We start from the raw sequence: 23,539 nt of genomic DNA, 5'->3' as shown, positions 1-23,539 counted from the left end.
CATTTTGTTTTTAACTGAGCATGTGAGGAGAGGAACCAAAATGACAGTATTTTCGGGCATAACTGGGATGCTGGCCTCTTGCTGGTCATGTAGATCTGAGCCAAGTTCATTTGGCCTGAGGCAAGTTTGCTGACTACTGCTGCAGAACAGTGCTGGCAAAAAATAGTTGCTCAGTAAATATCCAAGGTGGGAATGTTTGCTTTCTCCAAGAGATACTCCCGGGCCCCTTAAGTGACAGATATTGGGTTTACCTAAGATATTTGGTTACATGTTAGATCGACGTGGCTATGGAGGGACAGTGGTCTCTGAGCGAGATTCCCAACCATCTCTCAGCTGTTACTTCCCGACAGGGAAGTTCGGTGACTCGCATTAATTCTGGGCATCTTAGGATGGGAACGCCCCTCACCTATCTAGACCTTCCCCAACCTGACCCGTTGCTTTACGGCACTCTGTAAACACAGAAAGGCACTCACCATCACTTGACTCTCAAACCAATTCCTCAGCAAGGCCGCGAGGGGAGAAAAAAGAAGAGTGGGGATGGACGACGCACTTAAGGAATGGTCTCAAAGGCCAGAGGGGGCGGAGGAAAGAAAGGCACCTGGGCCCCGAGCAGGGACCGGCCTTCGAAAACCAGCCAAGCAGTGCCCGGGCTTCAGTTAGGTTTTGCAGCCCTCCCACAAAGGACTCGGGCCTCCATCCCTTCCAGGTGGCAGGGCAGCTAGAAGTTCATGGTAACACGGCGCATCTGGACACCGTGGTCGCCAGGACCGGCAGGCACCTGACCATGCGTGGAACCAGCGCCACACGCAGGTGTGACAGGCTGGCAGCCTGAGCAAGGACACCCAGGGACAGAATAAGCCATCAGACCATGAGTATTCCAAGTCTTCCTACGAACATTATTCTCCTGTTGCTTCGTTCATTCCCTTATCTGCTCTTGTTCCTTAGCAAAAAGTACCAAAATATGGGGGGGGGGGCGGGTGGGGGGGACATACAAAAGAAGACACAAAAATGGACAAAAATTAAGCCCTCTGGCAAAGCTAACTTTTCACTGTGAGGTGGCAGAATGACCCTGTCTTCAGTGTCACCAGTGAAACAGTTCGTACCCGGAGGCTGTTCTAAGGCACCCTCACCAAGAACCCACATCTCCAGTTAGAAGAGAAAACAGGGGGTGCTGAGGCTGGACCACATCAAGGCCCCTAGTAAGTTTAAGTGACTGTGAGGCCGAAGGAGCAGCAAGAATGACGGGGCTGACGGGGCACTCGGGGGGGCGTTCCTGGCCTGGACACTGGGATTCTGTTCCTCCATCATGCGAATTCCCGAGGACTCCCCCACTGCACCCCGGCCGGTGTTCTGGTCCCCCCACTTCTCCGGAGTGCCTGAGCTTCCCTCCCTCGCCCCACGGGGGTGCCCGCTGCCCGGTTACCTGATTCTCCACCAGCATGGCGATGTCCACGAACATGTCATGAAGCTCCTTGATGCTGCTCTCCAGCCTCACGATGTCCTTGTGCCGCCCCTCGATCTCGCTGAGGGCTTGCTTCGAAATCTGAGAGTCGATGATCTACAACGGGCCACACAAAGGCCGACTGTCAGCCCACGCCCTGGCCAGAGGCCCCCACCCCCCTGCACCTGCAGCCCTGCCCTTGCCAACCGCACGGAGCCCCACGGCAGCCTCCCTCGAGAGGGGCGTGCACCCCAGATCCCGGACGCTCACCCCAGAAGTGAAGATGGCGGGGTTCCCACTCTCCAACATCTCCTCCAACTCCTCATCTGTGGTCTTTTTGCCGGCTTTAGCACAAAAGAGGTAGAGCGTCAAATGTGAGACCAAAGCACACCACTGCAAAAGTTCCCTGAAAACCAGGAACGCGGTGACTTCACTCTGAAGACCGTGGCCTTTACAACGCACCCCCGGGAGCCCCTGATCGTCTTGCTTCTGATTTCTCCCAGTCCAGCCTTAGCATTATGGGCGATTACCTTCCTAAAGCACGTATCTGACCACAGCCCTTCCTAGCTCAGAAAGCTGACCGGCCCGTTCGCTGTGCCTCAGAGGCCCAGGAGCCGGTCCCTGGCCACAAGCCCTCCCTCCTGCACCTGACCCCACACTGCTACTCCCAAGGGTTCCCTCTCCCCAGGATGGACAACCTGCCACCTCCGCTAAACACATGTGCTTTTCTCGGACCCCTTCCTGGTCCACACCCTTCCTCCACTTAGAGCCGGTGGCACCCTGCAACGCCCTGAGTCCTTGATGGGTACGGCTGTCGGGATCAGTCTATTCCTCGCAGCACCCGGCACCACATTCTGATCTCATAAATGTTCTTTGCTGTCAAAGAGACGACAAAAAGAGGGGCGCCTGGGTGGCTCGGTCCGTTAAGCGTCCGACTCTTGATTTCGGCTCAGATCATGATCAAACGGTATGGGGGTTCGAGCCCCACATCAGGCTCTACACTGACAGCATGGAGCCTGCTTCGGATTCTTTCTCCTTTTCTCCCTGCCCCTCCCCCACTCGTGCTCGCATGCTCTCTCTCTCAAAAATAAACATTAAAAAAGACAGAGAGACAGAGACAACAAAAAGATATCATGAGTCCCTAGGAGACGCCACGAATAAATGCTGGCGCCCACAAGGGCCAGAGGACCAAGCCTGACAAGCACCGTGCCACCCACAATGCTGCCCCGGGGACGCCAGTGCCCCAACGCCTCTCCTGGGCTTGAGTGCAAAATACGGGGCGGGGCGGGGGGGCAGCCACTGGCGGGGGTGCTGCCGCTCGCTCCCTGGGGTCTCCCGACTTGGGATGAACAGCCAGGTGGCAGGGAAAGGTGAAGGGACATGCGCCAAACACGTACTGATTTCGAGCTGCCGCTGGATTCGCCCTTTGCTGCGTTCACGGAAGTCCACCTGAGCCTCGTTGTATTTGGTCATCACCTCCACAAACTTCCGGGACAGGACAGAGTGCTGTGGGAACCATGCCAAGTGCGGTAAGCCCCCAGGAGCTGAAGGTCGGGGAGCCCCCACGGCGGCAGAGCCCACGTGCCCAGCCCCGCGTGGCTGTCTTGGCAACACCGGATTTGGAATCAGAGGAGCAGGTATAAGGCTCAACGTTCCGCTTTCCTCACTCACACCATCGGAAGGGTCCGCCGACCCTTCCAGTTCACCTGCCCTGCTGACCTCGCATGGTAATCATGGGGCCACAGGACAGCCCTGCATCCACACGACTTGCCGCCACCCGGGCTTGCTTCCTAAAGCTGCCAGACTCCCTTCCTGCATCCAACACCTGCCCAAATCCTTGAGTTCTTACCCAACCTGACCTCCCTAACGTCTCCCGCTTCCTGCTCAAAGCATTCGCTCCACAGCACTGGGTGTCTGCGTTCAAATCTTTACCGTAACTTTTATTCCTTGCCCAACTGTCCACATCAAGGCCTACTGGCTTCTCCTGTGCAAAATCACCAGTATTTGTACCCTTTGCAAATGCATACTACCGGCACGCATATTCAGACCAGAATCACTGCAGAAGCCCAGCAAGAGACCCACCGGCCTCTCGCCCCATCCCCACTCTGGTCCAGCTTTCAGGAGGTCCCCGGACTATCTCCCAAGAGACTACAAGCTGAAGCAAATGCACACAGGCTACCTGATCATATCCAGGTTCCCCAGGCAGGTAGGTATTCAGAGGCCTCTGGACCACAGAGCCACATCCTCTATCAAAACCCCGCAGCCACTCGCCCACAACCAGCTTTTCTCTCCAGACGGGCTGTTCTCTCCATGCCAGCCCCTCCTCCCCGCCCCACCACCGTCACCACCCCTACTGATACTAACACACCCCTCACTCCCGCCCCTCCCCCGGGCCTGTCCACACACCACTCTTGCCCATCCGAGGCCCAGCTCCTCTGGCTGCCCCCAATTCTCCCCGAGCTCTGAGGACGCTGAGGGCACCACCCATTTCACTGTGTTCTCACACTGCCCTCCTGCTGGGTCCTTGGTGATAGCTTCCTTGGGCCACCAGAATGTCAGGCCTGTTCTTTAAGGACAAGGAGCCTCAGTCCACACTAGACAACTAACGACTGACCATCTTTATAGAGAAGACCTCAGGGGGCACCTGGGTGGCTCAGTCGGATGAGCATCCGACTTTGGCTCAGGTCACAATCTCGCGGTTCTTGAGTTCGGGACCCGCGTCAGGCTCTGTGCTGACAGTTCAGAGCCTGGAGCCTGCTTCGGGTTCTGTGTCTCCCTCTCTCTCTGCCCTTCCCCCACTCGTGCTCTGTCTCTGTCTCTCAAAAATAAAGATTATAGAGAAGACCTCAGTTTCCTCTCCTGTAAAACAGGAGGTGCACTAAATCTGGAGCTGTGCCCTGTGGGAGCGAGTCTTGGGAAGATCTTCGGGGGCCTCCTTAGAGAAGCGGGGGGGGGGGGGGCGGGGGGAGGGCTCCGGCCCCTCCCCTACTATAGCCCGGGCAGCTCTCCTTCACCAGTTCTTCAAAAGGAGTCCAAATAAGAATTGTACTTTAGGGCACCTGGGTGGCTCAGTCAGTTAAGTATCCGACTTCAGCTCAGGTCATGATCTCACGGTTCGTGGGTCCGAGCCCTGCCTCGGGCTCTGTGCTGACAGCTCAGAGCCTGCTTAGGATTCTCTCTCTCTCCCTCTCTCTTCAAAATAAACATTTAAAAAAATAAAATAAAGTAAAACAAACTAAAGTAAAATGAAACAAACTAAAGTAAAATAAAACTAAAAACAAAACGAAACAAAACAAAACAAAACAAAATAAAATAAAATAAAATAAAATAAAATAAAATAATAAAATAAAATATGAATCCACAGCTAAGAACAAAAAAATTAAGACCGGACAAGACAAGCGTCAGACCAGGGAAAGTCTTACCTGGGATTTCCGAATCCGAAGGTCTGCCGACGACCGCACGTCATCTTCCTCAATGTGCCTCTCCATACCTGCAGGGCAGAGCAAGGCTATGCCAGCAGCACATTGCCCTCGCCCCCAGGAAGCATGCTGCTCGGTGCCCGGCTCCCCGCGCCTCCTCACACCCAGCACACCAAGGGGTGCAAGAGACACCTGCGATCTCGAGACGTCAGCTCACGTGTGAGCCGCAGGCCTTCAGGCCAGGGCCTTCCCTGTACCGGCTCTCGTCTGACTGTATCTCAGCACAGCGGCTCTCAGCAAGAGTCTCCGTCACCGAGAGACTCGGGCTCACATCCTCGCCCCGCCACCCCCTAGCTGCGGGACTCCGGGGAGGCCACGTCCCCTCTCTTAGTGTTCCTGTTCCCTGGTGTGTAGAACGGAGCAAGGACAGTGCCTCCCTCACGGCACCCACGTGCGCAGCAAACGAGAATGTGCACTGTGCTTCGCACGCTCCCCGGCGACTCCCGGAAGCCGCCCCTAACGACCCCCACCTCCACCCGCGAGGACAGGTGTGTGATTTGTTTAGGGGGGAAGAAATATAAATGCTGCCTCCACCCTCTGGCCGACAGTCTGCATTCCCAAACCAACTGGGTGAAAATGCTTTGGGGCCCCAGGGGAACTCCGTCTATGACGACGGCCGCACTGAACGAGGGTCTAAACTGAAGGGGTGGGAGGGGGTGGGAGGGCCGTAGACCTGGCCCCCCAAGAAATGTCTGTAGCTGGAAGAATAAGATGTTCTGCACCTAGACAGCGTGGGCATTACTGTTCACACGTACGTAGGGGCTGGGGAAACGGGACCGGTAAAGTCAAGGGATGAAGTGGGAGCGTGGAGTCTCACGGCGACTTGGCCGCCGGAAGCATACACCAGTTCTGCTCTCTTTCACCTACTGCCCTGGTTCCAGGACGGGCAGAATTTCTGGGGCAGTGCCCAAGCCACAGGCTGAGGGGGGATGGTTGTATCATCAGGACGAGTTTCGGTCCAGGAGAGCCAGGCCCCGCGGGTAAGAGGGGGGCAGTAGCAGGGGCCGGCCTGTTCCCTTCTTACTCTTCAGTTTGTTCCGGACGTTGTTGGCTCTTTTCTTGATCTCGGTCGTGAGCTGCTCTAGGTCGTCCTTGGTTTCTGGGTAAAACAAAGACCGACAGAATCGGTCAGCAAGACTCCTGGCTTTGTGAGCTATTCCAGGCAACAGAGGAGGTGGGAGCTTTCTCAGAGCAGTCTTTATTTACTGTGAGGTGTTCCCCAGTCATCTGTCACTGGAGTCACAGACAGCTTATTTAAGGGACATTTGCCAGGCACTCTGTCCCAGACCTATAGAATAAAAACACCCAGGGTTGGAGCCTTACAATCTTTTTCACAGGCTTTCCCAAGTAATTCTCTGGCACACAAAATTATGAGCTTCCTTTTTGAGGAAATCATCTGGTTTATCATGACGGCTTCAGCTCAAAGGTAGGAGAGGGTTTCATGGGACCTCTGAGGAAAAGGGATTTCAACCAAGGTTCATTGATTTAGGTTCAGACACATATTTATGACATACCTACTATGTGTACGATGCTATTCTAGGGTGAATGGAGCAAAGTAAGTATGAGCCATGACTACTCATTCAAGAACCATCCTAGGGGCACCTGGGTGGCTCAGTCAGTTAAGTATCCGACTTTGGCTCAGGTCATGACCTCAGGGTTTGTGAGTTTGAGCCCCATGTTGGGCTCTGCACTGACAGTGTGGAGCCTATTTGGGAGTCTCTGTGTCCCTCCCCTGCTCTCTGCTTTCTCTTTCTCTCTCAAAAATAAACACTGGAAAAAAAAAATCCTTCAGCACCTGCTACAAGCTTAGAACTGAGCTAGATACCCACACATCAGAGAGAAGATATAGATTCTGCCTTCAAGAGGTTCAGGGCCTAATGGGGGACAAGGGACAAATAAAATCAGCCATTCTAATGTGCAGTGTGGAGTAAGGTGTAAGGTCTGGCCAAGGTGTGCACAGGGTGTTGGTGAAGAGCCTCTAGCACAGTCTGGAGGGATCTGGAAAGGTTTCTAAAGACAGATGATAGTAAGACCGAGTCTTGACGAAGGAGGAAGTATTCAACAGGCACAAAAGGAGACGAACAGTGGAGTCTCCGGGAGATGGGACCGTATGTAAAAGATGCGAAGAGACGGGGCGCCTGGGTGGCGCAGTCGGTTAAGCGTCCGACTTCAGCCAGGTCACGATCTCGCGGTCTGGGAGTTCGAGCCCCGCGTCGGGCTCTGGGCTGATGGCTCAGAGCCTGGAGCCTGTTTCGGATTCTGTGTCTCCCTCTCTCTCTGCCCCTCCCCCGTTCATGCTCTGTCTCTCTCTGTCCCAAAAATAAATAAACGTTGAAAAAAAAAATTAAAAAAAAAAAAAAAAGATGCGAAGAGACAAGAACCATGTGGGGAACAGGTGGAGTTGAGTCGGGCTAAAGTGTGGGTGACATGGGGGAGGGTGGCAGGAGAAAAGGGTGCAGAGAAGGGCAGGCCCATGACCGAGACAAGTCCCATGTGCTCTGCTGAAACGTTCCAGCTTTAACCTTCAGGCACCAGAGAGTCACTGAAGAGTTCAGAGTGAAATGACAGAGCGTCTGGCTCGTTCCTTGTCCTTAAGGAACCTAAAATACAGCCTGGAACCCTACTGGAAAAACGTGAAAAAGTTTGCCGGGCTGGCGGTAACAGACGGGACTCTCGGGATGGGAGGGACTGAAGCGAGCCTGACCCATTCTGGAACAGCTCAGGGAAAGAAGATGGCCTTGATCTGGCAGGATATGGAAGGGGGCTGGGAAACAGTACCCGCAAAGGCACAGCCATGGGACGGAGATGAGGAACGTGAGAAGCAGGAAGCCTCACCACAGGTCACGAGAGGGACTGGATGGGAGGGGGAGGAGCGTTTGGCCACAAGGATTCAGTGGCCCCGGCCGCGAAGAGAAGAGCTGGGCCGGGAGGGAAGGGAAAGAGGACACGACGTGTGCATAGTGTGCAGTGTGGGCCGGACGCTCCCCGCCCCTCCCAGGAGAGAGGAAAACAGGGCTGGCTCAGCCCCAATGCCAAGGGCCATCACCAGGCAACTCAGCTCCGAGTAAACGCTCACTTGGCTCAGGAATCGGTGCGGACAGGATGATACTGTAGAGTTTCTTAGCCTCCTCCACGTGCTCTGAGATCTTGTCTATGTTGAGCCGAGTCTCCTCGATCTGGAATCAAAAAGACAACGGCCTTTGTTGGGAGAGGAAGAACACAGCCACAATTGAGAGGAAAGCTTAGCAGAGGTCTCAGGGGAAAGCTGCCCACCTTTGGGGCTCGTGGGGCAACGTGAGGACTAGAAAGTCTTCTGCCGCCCGGGGAGGGCCCCTGGCATGGCCAGATCAACTAACGTCCAGAGCAATCACCGAAGACCCACACGCCTTGCTCCTGGAGAGGAGCGCGCTGGCCCCCCTGGGATGGGAGGCTGCAGGCCGGAGTCAAGAAGGGCCAGGAAAACCCATGACGACGAGCCGGAGGACGAGGCCCAACACACATCCCATCAGGCACACCCGTCAGCTGCCCCCAGGACCAGAAGAGCAGAGAGGGAGGATGGGGGGGGAGGGAAAGGGGAGAAGGAAAGAAAAGCAGTGAACGGAGAGAACGGATGTAGAGAGTGGAGCGGAGAAGAGATGGAGACGGAGAAAGACACTAAGCACGGCCGCCTCAGGAGACACGGGAGCCCCCCGCGTGTGTGTTCTGCTGGAATGCCTCCTACTAGCTGATTCCCTCAGGTGACCAGCCACAGGCCATTTCTGCACACGACTGAGGTTCCTGATCATGCACAGGGTGCACCACAAAATATTTCCTGTGGCGCTTCATTCCCAGAGAGAGCAGGACCATGAGACGCTCACAAGATCACATCACTAAGTGCCACCCCAGCTCCTGCAAGGCATCATGGCCCCTGCTGATGCGGGAGCACCAGAGAGGCCTCCTCTGTCTACACCCACCAGGTCTAGCCGCCAGGCTTCCAGAAGGTGGGGCCTGTCAGCACTACGACAGTTAAGAAACCTTGTAAAATACCACCCGGTAGGATCTTAACATCAGCGATACCATAAAATGCAACTTGGCGTGTGCTGTCCAGTATGCTTTTCCTCTGGCAAATAATTGACTCGTTTTTGAAATCCTGGTCATTAATCTCCAGATTAAATAGAAAATGGGAAAAACAAAAGTGGACTTCTCTAACCCTCAAATCAGCGCTTTTGCCAACAGAGCTGTGGACTCTGCCCCTCTACAAATACACCGGTCTTGATGAACTGCAGTTTGAGAGTGGAATCACTTCCTGAAAGATGTAGACTAAGGGGCACCTGGGTGGCTCAGTCGGTTAAGCGTCCGACTTCGGCTCGGGTCATGATCTCGCTGTTTGTGGGTTTGAGCCCTGCGTCGGGCTCTGTGCTCACAGCTCGGAGCCTGGAGCCTGCTTCGGGATTCTGTGTCTCCCTCTCTCTCTCTGCCCTACCCCTGCTCACACTCTGTCTCTCTCAAGAATAAACAAACATTAAAAAAAAAAAAAAGATGTAGAATAAAATGTCAATGTAATCGTATCATCAGGGTATAAATCCAAACCCTAGTAGCTACCCACACTTCTGTGAAGCACTTTAACAGCTGGCAAACCATCCATGGTAGTGCGGAGGACCATCATTCACACGAAGAACGTAAAGGTTAAAGAGGTCATAGGTCACAGGTGATGGTTGGGTGGGTGCTCAAACACGGATGTTTGGATGCTGGAGCTCTCCAGACTCCAACTGGGATGCTCTCTGCTTTACATCTAAGACTTGATCTTTTGACTTTCTGTTCTGTTCCACTTCTAGCAGAACCCCAGACCTACCCAGCTCCACAAAGGGCCCATGCTACCACTTGGGAATGCTGACGGGCTCCAGAGGTGTAGCCACCTCAGAATCAGGCCCTTGGGTGAAGCCAGAAATTGCCACCTTACCCTTCCCTTCATCTCTCACATCAAAACCATGTTCATCAAACCACATTCCCATTTCCATCTCGTGACTGTCTTGCCAAAGGAATTTCACTACAGGACTGAGAAACAGGCTGAGAAAAAAGGCTCTCTAGGATAAAATGCACAAACCACTTTAAAAAGGGTTTAATAGGGGCGCCTGGGTGGTGCAGGTCATGATCCGTGGTTTGTGGGTTCGAGCCCCCCGTCGGGCTCTGTGCTGATGGCTCGGAGCCTGGAGCCTGCTTCCGATATCGTGTCTCCTTCTGTCTCTGCTGCTCCCCCACTCGTGCTCTGTCTCTCAAAATCAAAAAATAAGTAACATTTAAAAATAAAAAGGGTTTAACACATTTTAACGGTTAACAGACTGTAAGTCCTTGGATTTTGCATGTTCACTGAATTCGCTGTCTTAGAAAATATATCCCGGAATATTATTTCATAAAGTGGAAGAGCATCTAGACCTGAATTTTGGTCAATGGTAGAAAGACGAGATAGGAAGCTGTCAGCTGCCAGGCCTCAAGTTCAGAGTCACTCCAGACATCTGAAGACTGGGCGGTAGGTGGCCTATCCGACCCTGTGGATGAGAGAGCCAGGCCCTGGCTGCTCCAGCCCCAACCTGCCTGTGGGACTTCCCAGCCCGGGGAGCACGGGCACCTGCTCCCACCTCCTCCCTCCTCCACCCAGCGCAGCTGGCTGCCGTCTTCCTCAATCCTCCCCAACCCCACCATCTGGAGGCATTTCAAGGACTCTGATTTAGTACTCCAGTAACTTAGCCAATTCCCCAAATAATCACAGCACCCATCTAGGACTCCAGGATGGGCAACTGGCCAATCACAAAGCTTTCTTCTTTTTCTGAACTCCGGGTCTTTGTTTTTCCTTGGAAGCGCTGGTCTTGCTCCAAGGTGACTTTCTGGGTATTTCATGGTGGCAGCTGCGTGCAATTAATTTCCTGGAGTGCCTTTGCCAGATAACTGAAGAATCATGGCGGGAGGGAGGAAACTAGTATGAGATCTTTTATGAATCTAAAACTCAAGGACTGTTTGTGTTTCTTTGGGGTTGTTTTAAATATCCTGACATTGCCTTACACAAGGATCTGAACTGATTTAACAAATACACGTGTCAGAAACAAGTTCCTTCAACAGCACTTCTGTGAGGTTGCCAACCACTAGCTCCTTTTCGTGCCTGAGAATACCGCAGCTCATAGGACAGGAACTCCCTCAAGGACGTGCTTCAGAAAGAGGTAGAACCAGGCATCTGTTGGACACCAAACCCTGTCTCGTGAACCAGATATAAAGGCGCAAGGACCACCGATGGGAAGCTCCTCTCTATCTTCTCTCCCGAGTCCCTGCATGCTGAGCCTGTGTCGGGCTAATGCCCACGGTCCACTCCCTGTCTTGTGAGACTGCCTTTCCCTGGGATCACATGCCTTATTCCTTCGTTGTCTAACCAAGGCTCCCTACAAGAGAGCATTATACACCAAGAGCACCCAAGAAATGTTGCTGACTGAGGGAACCAACCGGAAAGTTGTGTTTTTTTAATCACCATGCTCAATTTGCGGCCACTACCTCCTCGGTCAGTGCCCACTTATTGCAGGTTACATTTTAAAATGTATTTTTCAATGATTTGTCAGTAAGGTGGCCACCCAGGCCGTATAGCTCAGAAAATGTTATAATCAGGGTGCCTGGGAGGCTCTGTCAGTTAATCGTCTGACTCTCGATTTTGGCTCAGGTCATGATCTCTCCATTCATGGGATTGAGCCCCTCGTCAGGCTCTGTGCTGACAGTGCGGAGCCTGCTTGGGATTCTCTCTCCCTCTCTCTCTCTGCCCCTCCCCACTCATGCTCTTGTCTCTCTCTCTCTCAGAAAATAAAGGAAGAAAGAAAGAAAGAAAAAGAGAAAGAAGGAAAGAGAGAGAAAAGAAAAGAAAAGAAAAGAAAAGAAAAGAAAAGAAAGAAAATAAAGGAAAGAGAACAGAAAAGAAAAAAGCAAAGGAAGAAAACGTTAGAATCAAACAGGCCAGGGTCAAGTTTCAGCTCCACCTCCCAGCAGTTTTATGACCTTGAACAATCAATCCGCTCACCCCCCACAAGCCCCCAGCCCTGGTTCTTGCATCTGTGAAACTGAGGATTATCATATGTCCCACTTCCTAGAGTTAGAAACCTAGATTTCAGACTAAGTTCCCCCTCCTCCCATGATTCTTTGGTTATCTGGCAAATGCACAAAAGAAAACTAATTGCATGTAGCTGCCACCATGAAACACCCAGAAAGTCACCTTAGAGGAAGACCAGGGCTTCCAAAGAAAAACAAAGACACAGAGTACTTTTGTGGGGATAAGATGAGACAATACGCATCAAGCACTTAACACAAAGTACGTGCACACTAAGTACGCCAATAATGAGAATCCCAGGAAAGCCAGCAAATGCTGCCCGCTTACTATGGGCCAGGTGTGCCGCTGTGCCTTCACAAGCACATCTCACTTAAGCCCCACAGCAGTCCCCAGTGTTAACAACACGCCCCATGATGCTGTCAGCAGCCACCCAAGAAGATCAAGTAGGACAGCCAGTCAACCACTCGTTTGGGTGTTGCCTCGGGGAACCAACAATAATTACTATATTACACTACTCACTACTGTCTAACTGAAAGGAGGGAGTTATTTTCAAGGCATGAATGGCTTCTTCCTTCTGGACCTAAGTACCCGGCGGAATCCAATTCGATCACAGAAAGCAAAGAAAGTCCTACTTTAGAGAAGTGGCAGATTACCGAGGGGGAGGGAGGAAGGCTTTGTCCATTCCACTTAAGAATGAGTCTCTGCCTCCCCTAAGCTCCCATATACTTTGTACCTCTAGTTAGACATTAATTAACTCCTGCATATTTATTTATGCGCCACCCCGTTAAGGTGACAAAGTAAAGGGATTGTAAGGGTCAAATGACTCCTTTTCACAATTCATACACCTTGACTGTTCCCCAAAACTAATAGAATCCCAAACAGTCTCTGTGTTACAAGTTCCCAGCCACATCCTTGTTAATTTGTTTGCGTCTTTGCTCTGGAAAACAAATACACACTCTGGCAAGAAAGAAGGGGCAGAGATGTCTCAGTCCAAGCAACAGAAGTCAAGTGCGTCAAGGGTTCTACGGAGACTAGTGACAAAGCAGTGGAACATCCCATTCACGAATGAAAAGAAATGAACAATCTCAGAGTTATACTGACCAGTGAAAACCAGTATTCTCAGACAATAATCTCAAATCCATTAAGTGCATTTGGGCTTTGCATCACTGAAAACTTGGTCAGGAAAACAACAACCTAGCTATCTCGTTATGTCAGCCAAAATAAGAGAACATGGGGAATTCTTTCCACGGGGACGGGAGGGCCAGGAAGCCAAGCAGAGGATGGTGAGGCACTCTGGAAATGACCAAGAGTGGGGTCACCAGGGCCCAAGGCCAGGGCCCCTCTGATCGGAGCCGGACCACAGTGGAGTTGCCCAGCAGAACAGGCCCCATGGAGACAGGGTCTACCCAGCAAAAGTTGAGCCCATGGAGAAGACATGTCTGGGGAGGAAAACCAGGGCCTCCTCCCTCCTCCTAGAGTCTTCCGCCAGCGTGTCCCCTACATCAAACACACCAAAGCCAGCTGGCAAGGGAACATGGGGAATGAGTTCCCTGCAGTCCCGAGCAGAGCACAGGAAGGGCGGGGGACGGGCCTGAGAGCAGACGAGCACGTGACTGGCAAGAGCTTCGTGCTGCCTAACGAAGGAACCCAGACTCACGGAACCAACCAGCCCACCTACCCACCAAATACTCCACCTGAAGAAGGAATGAGAGAGTTCTTAACCTGTTAGATTTGACTCGATGCCTCGCCTTCCATGTGTTGTTCACTTTGAGGGTCTTTGTTCTAACAAAAATCAAGCCTACGCAGAAGGGTCTCTGCTTTCACAGCTGCTCCCCTCCCAGTTCATCTAAGCAGGCACTGCCCCGCCCCCCGAGGCACCACCACACCTTGATCGCACACTCTCACCTGTCCCAGCCCTGACTCAGTGCCCTCGAGGGCTGGGACCACGTCTCTTTCCTGGCCACGCATGGGGCGCCACTGACTGTAAGGTTGCTGAACGAGTAAATAAATGAATAGAAGTAACTTCAGGAGACAAGCATGCTTCATCTACAACGGCAAATCCGTCTCACAGATTTGGTTTTTTTGACACCTCCCCCCCACCCAAAAAACCCCTCAAAAACTTTATAATAGCATTTTCTGAAACGTAACCGTTCATCCTTGCTAATAGAAGTTACAAATCAGAAAGGGCTCTGTGAAAAAATAAATGCAGAGATGAGCCAGGTAAGCGAGTTTCTTTATTGCAGGACTTCTCAGAGTCTTTAATAAGTAAATATGCATTTTAAATCCCCAAGGGTGGAAAAGAGTATAAAGCATCTTTCAGTTATATTTGCTCACCGGAGCCTTCTGGCATCTCATATACCGTCGAGGACAGTGCTTTGATGCACCTAATAGCCAGCCCCGGCCCCCACCCTTTCTTGTTAACAGAACTCTGATTTTGCTTGGGCAGCAATGTTGCCGGGCCCAGGCAATGAATCATGATCACTTCTACGCCAATCCTCGCAACCCTGTCCCTTTGCTAAGTGCTCACTTTCCTGGTGTCCCTCCCAGCTAGGAGTGGCCGTGACCATGTGATCTGTTGTTGGTCAATGGGCCACAAGGGGAAGTCAGCTTAGAGCATTTGTGTGGTTTTCCTGCCTGATAAAAGGATTTGGGGACGTCTCTGGCTTCCCCCTTTCATACTTCGTGTGATACGGGTACATGGTGGTGTCATCAGGGGCTGTGGCTCTGGACCTTTCAAAGCCTGGCACAAATTCTTCAATGGCCCTCCCACTGAGAGGGGGTATCTATGTAACGCTCTCTTGAACCTGGCAGGCTTGTGTCTGTTTCGACATCAGAGCACACAAGTGACGTCCCACATGCCTTCCACAGCTGGAATCTCGTGTGGGGGCCTTGTGCCTCCACGTGACACCCCGATGATCCTGGGCTGGCCATGCTAAGAAGCCCGAGTCACAGAAACAAGTCAACATAGGCGCTCCAACTGAGGGTCTCTCCAGAGCTTTTCCCTGAGTCACCAGACGTTTCAATAAAGAACTCTCTATAAGGTTCCAGCGTCCAGCTGCTCAAGTCTTCCCGGCTAAGTCCCCAGAAACTGCGGAGCAAAACTCACCCACCTCCACTGTGCCCTGTGCCCGAATTTCTAGCCCACAGAATCTGTCCTCACTACACAATGGGGGTCTTACAGCCCTCAAGGTTGGGGTGAATCATCATACAACAGTAGGTCATCAGAACAGACTCCACTCTCAATGCCAAGGGAAAAGCCAAGAGGCTCACAGAGCTGCTGACCTAGAGCCCCACCACCTCCGACCCACCACACCGCGCTGTCGACTTCTTCACACGTGAAATGATTACACACCTTTACCGCTTGTGCCACGGACACTCAAAAGCATCCCTGGATGATACACCCTGCCAGCTGCCAGGGCCCCAGCCAACTGGCTCGTCTTTCCATTTCTGGCCTTTCCTGCCCTCCACGAACTGCCACCAGAATGATTTTCCTACAACACACCCTGATCCCCGCATTTCCTTGCTTAGCACCTTCAAAGCCCCACCCCCCGCCCCGTCTACCCTGCAGCATTTCATGAGCAGCATTTCATAACCATAGAAGCAAAAGAATCATCTGAACGGACTTCCTCAAAATCCAAAAGCCTAAGCCATTGCAGGCCCTCTGCGCTGGGCATGCAGACGTGTGAAAGGCTCCCCAGGTGATTCTGAGAAGCAGGTCTAGGTAGGAACCACGGAGGCCTTCCCTCACCTTACCTCTCCCCATCCTCCAGGCAGAATTTAACACTTCCCCTTCTGTGCTCCCAGAGGACCTTATTGACATTGCTACGATCATGACTTTCTACACATTTCTGTCATCCTCGCCAGATAAAGAGACACCAGAGGGCAAAGGACTCCGCCCCACAGAATGCTGTTCACCCCAGCACTGAACACGCTGTGTGGAAGACAGTAAACACTTGTGTATTTTGCTGAATGCATGAATCAATATAAATAATAAGCCCCTGGGGCGCCTAGGTGGCTCAGTCGGTTAAGCGTCCAACTTCAGCTCAGGTCACGATCTCACGGTCCATGAGTTCGAGCCCCGCATCGGGCTCTGGGCTGATGGCTCAGAGCCTGGAGCCTGTTTCCGATTCGGTGTCTCCCTCTCTCTCTGCCCCTCCCCCATTCATGCTCTGTCTCTCTCTGTCTCAAAAATAAATAAACGTTAAAAAAAAAATTTTTTTTTAAAAATAAACAATAAGCCCCTAATGTTTCTGCCTCGGAAAATTTGTCCTCTCTTCCAAACAGCGCAAAGAAAATACAGGTGACCACAAACTAGACAATAACCTGAGGTTTATCATTTACTAGACCCCCTGGCTTAATCCTCCAAGGCCTGAAAACCCAAGGGCCAATTCATTCCCATAACAGCCAAGAAGCTGGAAAAGCCATCTGGGTCTTAAACAGCGCAGCACACATTTTGAAATCATCCTGATCCCGTGACTTCACCTGCCCCTTGCACACACCTCTCTGACCGGCTTGTGATTCACACAATCAGTCCTCAACAAACAGCCACTGGGACCTGCTTGCTGGAACAAGTCCAAACAGCAGGTTTGCCACAAGAGTGCCTTCCCAAGCAGTCTATTTAGTCGTGTTCAGCAGGATGCCCTCAGTGTGCTCCCCAGCTGCGTGAAGGGAGAGCCCCCCTCACTTCCCCAAACCCCCAGGCCCTGGCGTGTGCTCTATCCCACTTTCAAGGCTATTTCCAGACCCTATTCCCTAACACATCAGGAACAGAGCAGTGATGACAGCTAACACTGACTGGAGACATACTGTGCCAGGTACATCCATGTACTTTCTCGATTTATCTTCATAATAAATACCCAGCAGGTAACACTGCCATTCCTGTCTTAGAGGGAGCTGGGGTTCAGAGTAGTGAAACAGCTCTTCCAAAGTTATACTGCTGGTAATGGCAGAGCTGAGCTCAGGACCAGAACTCGTGGGCGCCCAGAGCTTGGGTGGCCTCTTTCTGTGTCCACGGCCTCTTGCCTCTCTGAGACATTATTACCCTCCTGGGGCTCCGTCACATGGAAAGCCGGGCAGTAACATTTACCTAAGCCGACACTGAGCACTTTCTGAGTGTCGGCTCCTTTACTCCCCAACACATCTGTGAGCTGAAGATGCTACTCCCCATATCACAGATAAGCTCACGGAGACCGAGGGGAGTCAAGGAATGTGCCCAAGTTCACAGCTAGTGGCAGACGAGGAGCTCCATTTCAAAGATGACGCTCTTTCCACCCCACCGTGCAGTCCTCTTCTCCACCCCAAATATGATAGGGTTTGGGATTTTTTCCCCTAAATGACAGAAAAGCATCTGACAAAGAAGCAAAGAAAAACAAAAAACAAAAAAACAAATAGCCCTTGAGGTCTTGTTAAGGCTCCAAAAATAACTATCCAGCCAGCACTTTTCTGTTTAAAAACACTTTCCAGGGGCACCTGGGTGGCTCAGTTAAGTGTCGACTCTTGATTTTGGCTCAGGTCATGATCTCACAGCTCATGCACGGGTGCAGAGAGCCTGCTTGGGATTCTCTCTCCCTCTGCCCTCCCCATCACACATACTCATGCTCACTCACTCTCTCTCTCTCTCTCTCTCTCTCAAAATAAATTTTAAAAAATGCTTTCCAGATGTGTGATCCTCGTGTTATCTTCACAACAACCTTGAAAGGTTAGTACTAACATTCCCAGTTTGCAGAGCAAGAATTAGAGGCCCAGATGGGGTAAATGACTTAACCAAAGCCAACCGCTATTAAATGCATGAGGATGAATTGAGAGCATGTCCTGGAGGCACATCACCTTCCCACTTGGCAGGGGATACTGCCCTTCAGAGACCCTCCTGCTGGGTTAGAAGAGGCAGAAGACCGTAATTGGCGAAGCTGCCTTATCTTAGGGAAGAAGTCCCTTAACGTATCTGGTCATCTAAGGCAAGATCGGAGGGCAAGTGACAGTGGCATCCAACAACTCCTGAAGTCCTCCCCACCACTGAGAAGACGTTCTCTTTCCATGATCCACACCTGGAACAAGCTCTGGCCTCACAAAACTCCGCGCTCTTCGGTCTCACCACGACTTCTTGGCCAAAAGGATGGACCCACCCATGAAGAGCGTGGGGAACCGTGGAGTGTTGTTCACAGCCCAATTCCCACTCAGGCCCACACGTACGCCAGTCCGCTCCTACACCGGCTACCCACTCCACCAGAGGAGCTGCCATGAACCGCCAGGCCCCGCAAGCTAGAGCGTGACTTCCCACATCCACAATCTAGAGACAGGAAGTGCCCCATTCCTCCTGCAGAAACAATATGGCGCCTCTTGTCTTCTTTCCAAAAAAAATAAAAAGTCTAAATAAAGAAACCACAGTATGATGGCAGAAACTTCCATGACTGAACTCTTCATGCTTTTGTTCTGGTCTGGAGAATCACTCACCAGGCACAGACACGTCAGATGCTATACTGAATGCTTTATAAACATTATTCCATTTAATCCTCATAATAACCCTAGGGATTACATTATCACTCCCAATTTGCAGATAAGGAAACCAAGCATGTGAAGGAACATTGGCAAGATCACCAGCTGGTCAGAAGCAGAGCAGAGATTTGAATCCCACCGCTCACCATCTGCCATAGTCTCTCCCAAGAAGGACCTCGAGATCAAAGATTATGTGAATCTGTAGACAGGAGCAACCCATCTTTGCCCCTATTGAACGTGAAAAAAATAAACTGGTGGTTTCTTAGTTTCCCAGTTTCCACTAGAATTAAGTCAAAGGGCCTGAATTTTGGGAAACAACAAATCTGATCAATCTGAATCACAAGCTTAAAGATGTATTTTTTTTTCACACATGGCTGTGACCCCATGGTTGATTCAGTATTGAAATTATGTAACTTAGTCAAGAAAGAAGATCATTAAAATGCTGTGTTGCAGGGGCGCCTGGGTGGCGCAGTCGGTTAAGCGTCCGACTTCAGCCGGGTCACGATCTCGCGGTCCATGAGTTCGAGCCCCGCGTCGGGCTCTGGGCTGATGGCTCAGAGCCTGGAGCCTGTTTCCGATTCGGTGTCTCCCTCTCTCTCTGCCCCTCCCCCGTTCATGCTCTGTCTCTCTCTGTCCCAAAAAAAATAAATAAACGTTGAAAAAAAAAAATGCTGTCTTGCAGCATAAGACTTTAAAAGCATCTCATTAATTACATATCATTTACCTTCTGCTGACTTTCTCAAGAAGATTAAAAATCCAAACCCTCCCATTTACGTATTGAAGAGAAATCTCCCAGTAACTTCTGGGTCTGGCCGCCTCACCCCAGGAAAAGACCGACTTTCCTCTGCTACACCTGAAAGAGCCGAGTTTTATTCTTTACACAGGAAGCTGTGTTTCCTTATGTACATTCAGAAAAAAGCACAGGAAGGTCGCCTACCTCAGAAAAGAACTCATCCATGAAAGCCGTGTTGTCAATGGCAACCTCGACCTCGTCGGCATCATCATCCTGTGTCAGCTGCTTCTGTGAGAGACAAAAAGGAACAGGGTGAGGCTAAAAACACAAGAAACAGCTAACAGAACTTGAAGGCTCACCAGGAGCTACATCTATACTAAACATTATACAGACATGATCTCCTTTAAAACTCAGAACAGCCCTGCAATATATCGGACTCCATCACCCTGTATTTAAACCCGAGCTGCACCGTTTACTGACTTCTAGCAGGGGGTGGGGGAAGGGAGGGAGGGATGGGCAAGCTACTAACATCACTGTGCCAGGTTTCCCTATCTGTAAAATGCTGACATGCGCTACGTACTTCGGGGGTGGTGAAAGAAATGAGACGAGGAAGTTAAAACATGTTTGCATGGTGCCTGGCATACTGCGATTACTCAATAAATGCTAGGTGTTATTGTTATTGTTGTTGCTGGAGGTGGGGGTGGGGGTCCGCAGTGGTACTGGTGACATTATTATAACTCATTCCTGTTGGAGAACCTAAAACAGAGAGGTTGAACAACTTGGCCAAAGTCACACAGCAAAAATGTAGAGACAGGCAGATTCTAGCCTGTCTTTTGGATTTGAGCCCCATGTTCCTAATCCCTTCTCCACAATGTTCAAATGTGTGATCCACCCTACCAGACATCTCTATCAGAATAATTTCTAGCCTCGGGGCACCTGGATGGCTCAGTCCGTCAAGCGTCCGACTTCGGCTCAGGTCATGATCTCATGGTTCATGGGTTCAAGCCCCGTGTCGGGGTTTGTGCTCAGACAGCTCAGAGCCTGGAGCCTGCTTCGGATTCTGTGTCTCCCTCTCTCTCTGCCCCTCCCTCACTTGCACTCTGTCTCTCCCTCTCAAAAATAAATAAACGTTCAAACAAAACAAAACAAAACAAAACAAAGAGAACAGTTTCTAGCCTCAATTCCTCCAAAGCACTTGCTTCCAATCCTCAGGGTAGGAACAAAGGTTTTCCTGTTTTCATTAACCACCTACTGCAAAAAAAAAAAAAACAAAAAAAAACCCAGTACTGTGTGTCATCCCCTGTCAGAGCTCATGTTTATAAGGAAAAGGAAGCTCTCCCTTCGGCCCCCAGCAACCCCTGGGGACCCCAGCTTTCTTGATCTCATTCCACTTCCTCTACAGAATCACAAAACGGCTATCTAAAGGAAGTGCTTCCATTCCCACCCAGCATCCAGGGCCCGAGCCGTGTCTACACTCTCCCCATCACTGCACCGCATGCTGACCTGCTGACCCTTTCTAAGCTCAGAGGAAGAACTGGTTCTTGCCAGTCGAGGTGGGGAGGGGAAAAGCCGCTACACCTGCTTCTTCACAACCTTCGGTAGACAACAGCCCTCTCAAACACTCATAACCCCACGGGCGATGAAAGCCACCAGGGCCCTCTCCTCTTTACCCGCTACCAACCCCCCAACCTTCAACAGATGATGGCATTACTGGGAATTCCCAGTGAAATCTGGGACGCTCCAGGGTGGCTTGTCGGTTAAGCGTCCGACTTACGCTCAGGTCATGATCTCATGGTTCGTGAGTTCAAGCCCTGCGTCAGGGGTGCTGACAGCTCAGAGCCTGGAACCTGCTTCAGATTCTGTGTCTCCCTCTCTCTCTGCCCCTCTCCTGATTGCACTCTGTCTCTCTCTTTCAAAAACAGAAAGAAAGAAAGAAAGAAAGAAAGAAAGAAAGAAAGAAAGAAAGAAAGAAAGAAAGAAAGAAAGAAAGAAAGAAAGAGAAAAAAAAGAAATCTGGGACTCTCCAAACATCTGCAGAGTCTGTTTTGACTGGCTCCGCCATCATCTCATTCTCTGGCTTGCAGAGTCTGTTTTGACTGGCTCCGCCATCATCTCATTCTCTGGCTTGTCTGGAACCTTCGGCAACCCAAGCTTAACAGTCACATTCAAAGGAGTTGAACTTGATGGCCGTGCCACAGTGCCCAAACTCATCTTCCTAAAAAGTCACTCCTTCTGTTCTCCTGGGATTAAAAGTCCCAATGCCCAACAGAGCACATAGGGACCATTAAGGTCTGGCCCTGCCCATGTTCCTCTCCTCATGATACACTCTCTAGACCAGGCACTTGGAACTCCCCACTTTTCCTGGACAGACCATCTTTCATGAAGGACTTCTTCCTGAAATGCATTTGCCCAGCCGGAAAAATTTTACTTAGCCTTTAAATTCAATCTTGGGGGCGCCTGGGTGGCTCAGTCAGTTGAGCCTGTGACTTGATTTCAGCTCAGGTCATGATCCCAGGGTTGTGGGATTAAGCTCCGTGTAGGGCTCTGCACTAGGATTCTCATTCTCTCATTCTCTCTCTCTCTCTCCCTCTCTCCCTTCCCACCTCTAAAAAATAAAAATAAAAATAATTAAATTCAATCTCAAACCATCTTCTCTGTCGGCCTTCCCTGACACTCCTCATGTAAAAATTTAAAACCTTCCTAAGCAGGGCACCTGGGTTGTCCAGTTGTTTGGGCGTCACTTTGGCTCAGGTCATGATCTTGTGGTGGTGGGTTTGAGCCCCACGTCGGGCTCTGTGCTGACAGCTCAGAGCCTGGAGCCTATTTCAGATGCTGTCTCTCTCTCTCTCTTTCTGACCCTCCCCCACTCATGCTCTGTCTCTCTCTCAAAAATAAACCTTTAGGGGCGCCTGGGTGGCGCAGTCGGTTAAGCGTCCGACTTCAGCCAGGTCACGATCTCACAGTCCGTGAGTTCGAGCCCCGCGTCAGGCTCTGGGCTGATGGCTCAGAGCCTGGAGCCTGTTTCCGATTCTGTGTCTCCCTCTCTCTCTGCCCCTCCCCCGTTCATGCTCTGTCTCTCTCTGTCCCAAAAATAAATAAACGTTGAAAAAAAAAAAATTAAAAAAATAAATAAATAAAATAAACCTTTAAAAAATTAAAAAAAAAACAAACTTCTAAGCTCCCGATGCATCTTGTGCAGACCTTCCATAGCATCCAACACAGCCTACTGTTAATTATCCCTTTATTTATCAGTCTTTCCCTACTGGCTATAAACCCTGGAGGGTCAGGGCTGCCTTATCTATTATAACAGATATTCTGAGCGTACGTGCCTGCCCAGAAAGCCTTCCGTGGTGTAGATAACCTTCCCAGAATCATGTGGGGAAGGTGAAGGGGGTCAATCGTGAGCCAACCTCCCTGAGGAATTTGAATTGCAAAGCAAACAGAGATCTCTGCCAGTTTCTCAAAGAGTACCTTCACTTCTACTCTTCCTAAGCCTTCCCAACAGGTTCCACAACTGTTCCCAGCACTCTCCCAACAAACTCAAACAGTATTATTCTAATGTTTTTAGAAAATTCATTTCACTGGAATTGGCTTTTCTCACTTGCACTTAAAATTACTTGTACGTGTCATTCATTCATTCATTCACTCATTCATGCATTCCACATGTACACTGAGCACTTACCATGTGCTAGATATGTAAGAGAAATTTAACCAATTTTAGCTGAATGAAAACCCAGCCCCCACAGGGACTGCAGCCTGGATTCAGCCAGCAGTTCCTAAAGTTGAGATAAAATGCTCCTATTATCACTATCGTCAATACTTGGGCCTCTTAGTAGCCTCCAGAGAGCTCCATCTCCCAGCAAGGATCTCTGTGACCCTCACTGGAAAACAGGAGCCCAGCCCTCCTCTGGGAAGGTGAGCTAACAAGTATTCATCCCAACTCCTCTCTCCAGAGGTCTTCTAGAGACCCACACTGAAGGGAGATACCATGTGGGTACGTGTGTGTGGGTACACACCCATGAGTGTCAACATGGGATGGAAGGAAGTAGGATGAGTCTACCATCTTAGGATGGACCAAGGGAAGTTTCTGGAAGCTGGGAACAACTGTGTCCTGGAGCATGGGAGGCAGGCACCTAGCTCTCTGTCATGACATAAATTTCTGAGACCCCCGGAATTTGTACAGGGATCCCCCACATCCAAGACATCACCTTTTGGCTTTGGGCAGGGCAGCCTCATCCACCTCCAGTTGAGAAAAAGTGTGAACTAGGAGAAGAGAAGTCTTTGGTAACCCACAACCTAGGTCTAAAACCTTTGGTTACCAATTACCGGCTGTGAGA

General features: G+C 50.9%; 1 protein-coding gene across 3 annotated transcripts in view; it reads right to left on the bottom strand.

The window, feature by feature from the left end:
• STX3 (syntaxin 3) overlaps positions 1-23,539 on the bottom strand; it is a 41,772-nt gene that overhangs the window by 6,000 nt on the left and 12,233 nt on the right. For 2 of the 3 annotated variants that reach the window (XM_047071604.1, XM_047071602.1), the window contains exons 2-8: positions 19,407-19,490; positions 7,997-8,096; positions 5,945-6,019; positions 4,864-4,931; positions 2,839-2,947; positions 1,712-1,785; positions 1,424-1,558 (exon numbers count right to left, since the gene is read on the bottom strand). In XM_047071604.1, coding sequence (XP_046927560.1) covers positions 1,424-1,558; positions 1,712-1,785; positions 2,839-2,947; positions 4,864-4,931; positions 5,945-6,019; positions 7,997-8,096; positions 19,407-19,490 — 645 coding nt within the window. Of the gene's footprint in view, positions 1-1,423; positions 1,559-1,711; positions 1,786-2,838; positions 2,948-4,863; positions 4,932-5,944; positions 6,020-7,996; positions 8,097-19,406; positions 19,491-19,595; positions 19,706-23,539 lie in introns of those variants that run through there. The other variant, XM_047071603.1, reaches the window with a different exon arrangement.

Source organism: Lynx rufus, unplaced genomic scaffold (assembly GCF_022079265.1).
Source record: "Lynx rufus isolate CCGP_SWC_20201006 ecotype Redwood Valley unplaced genomic scaffold, mLynRuf1.p SCAF_9, whole genome shotgun sequence".
Lineage (NCBI taxonomy): Eukaryota > Metazoa > Chordata > Mammalia > Carnivora > Felidae > Lynx > Lynx rufus.
The sequence above is the reverse complement of the archived record's forward strand: the minus strand, read 5'-3'. Positions and strand labels throughout refer to the sequence as shown.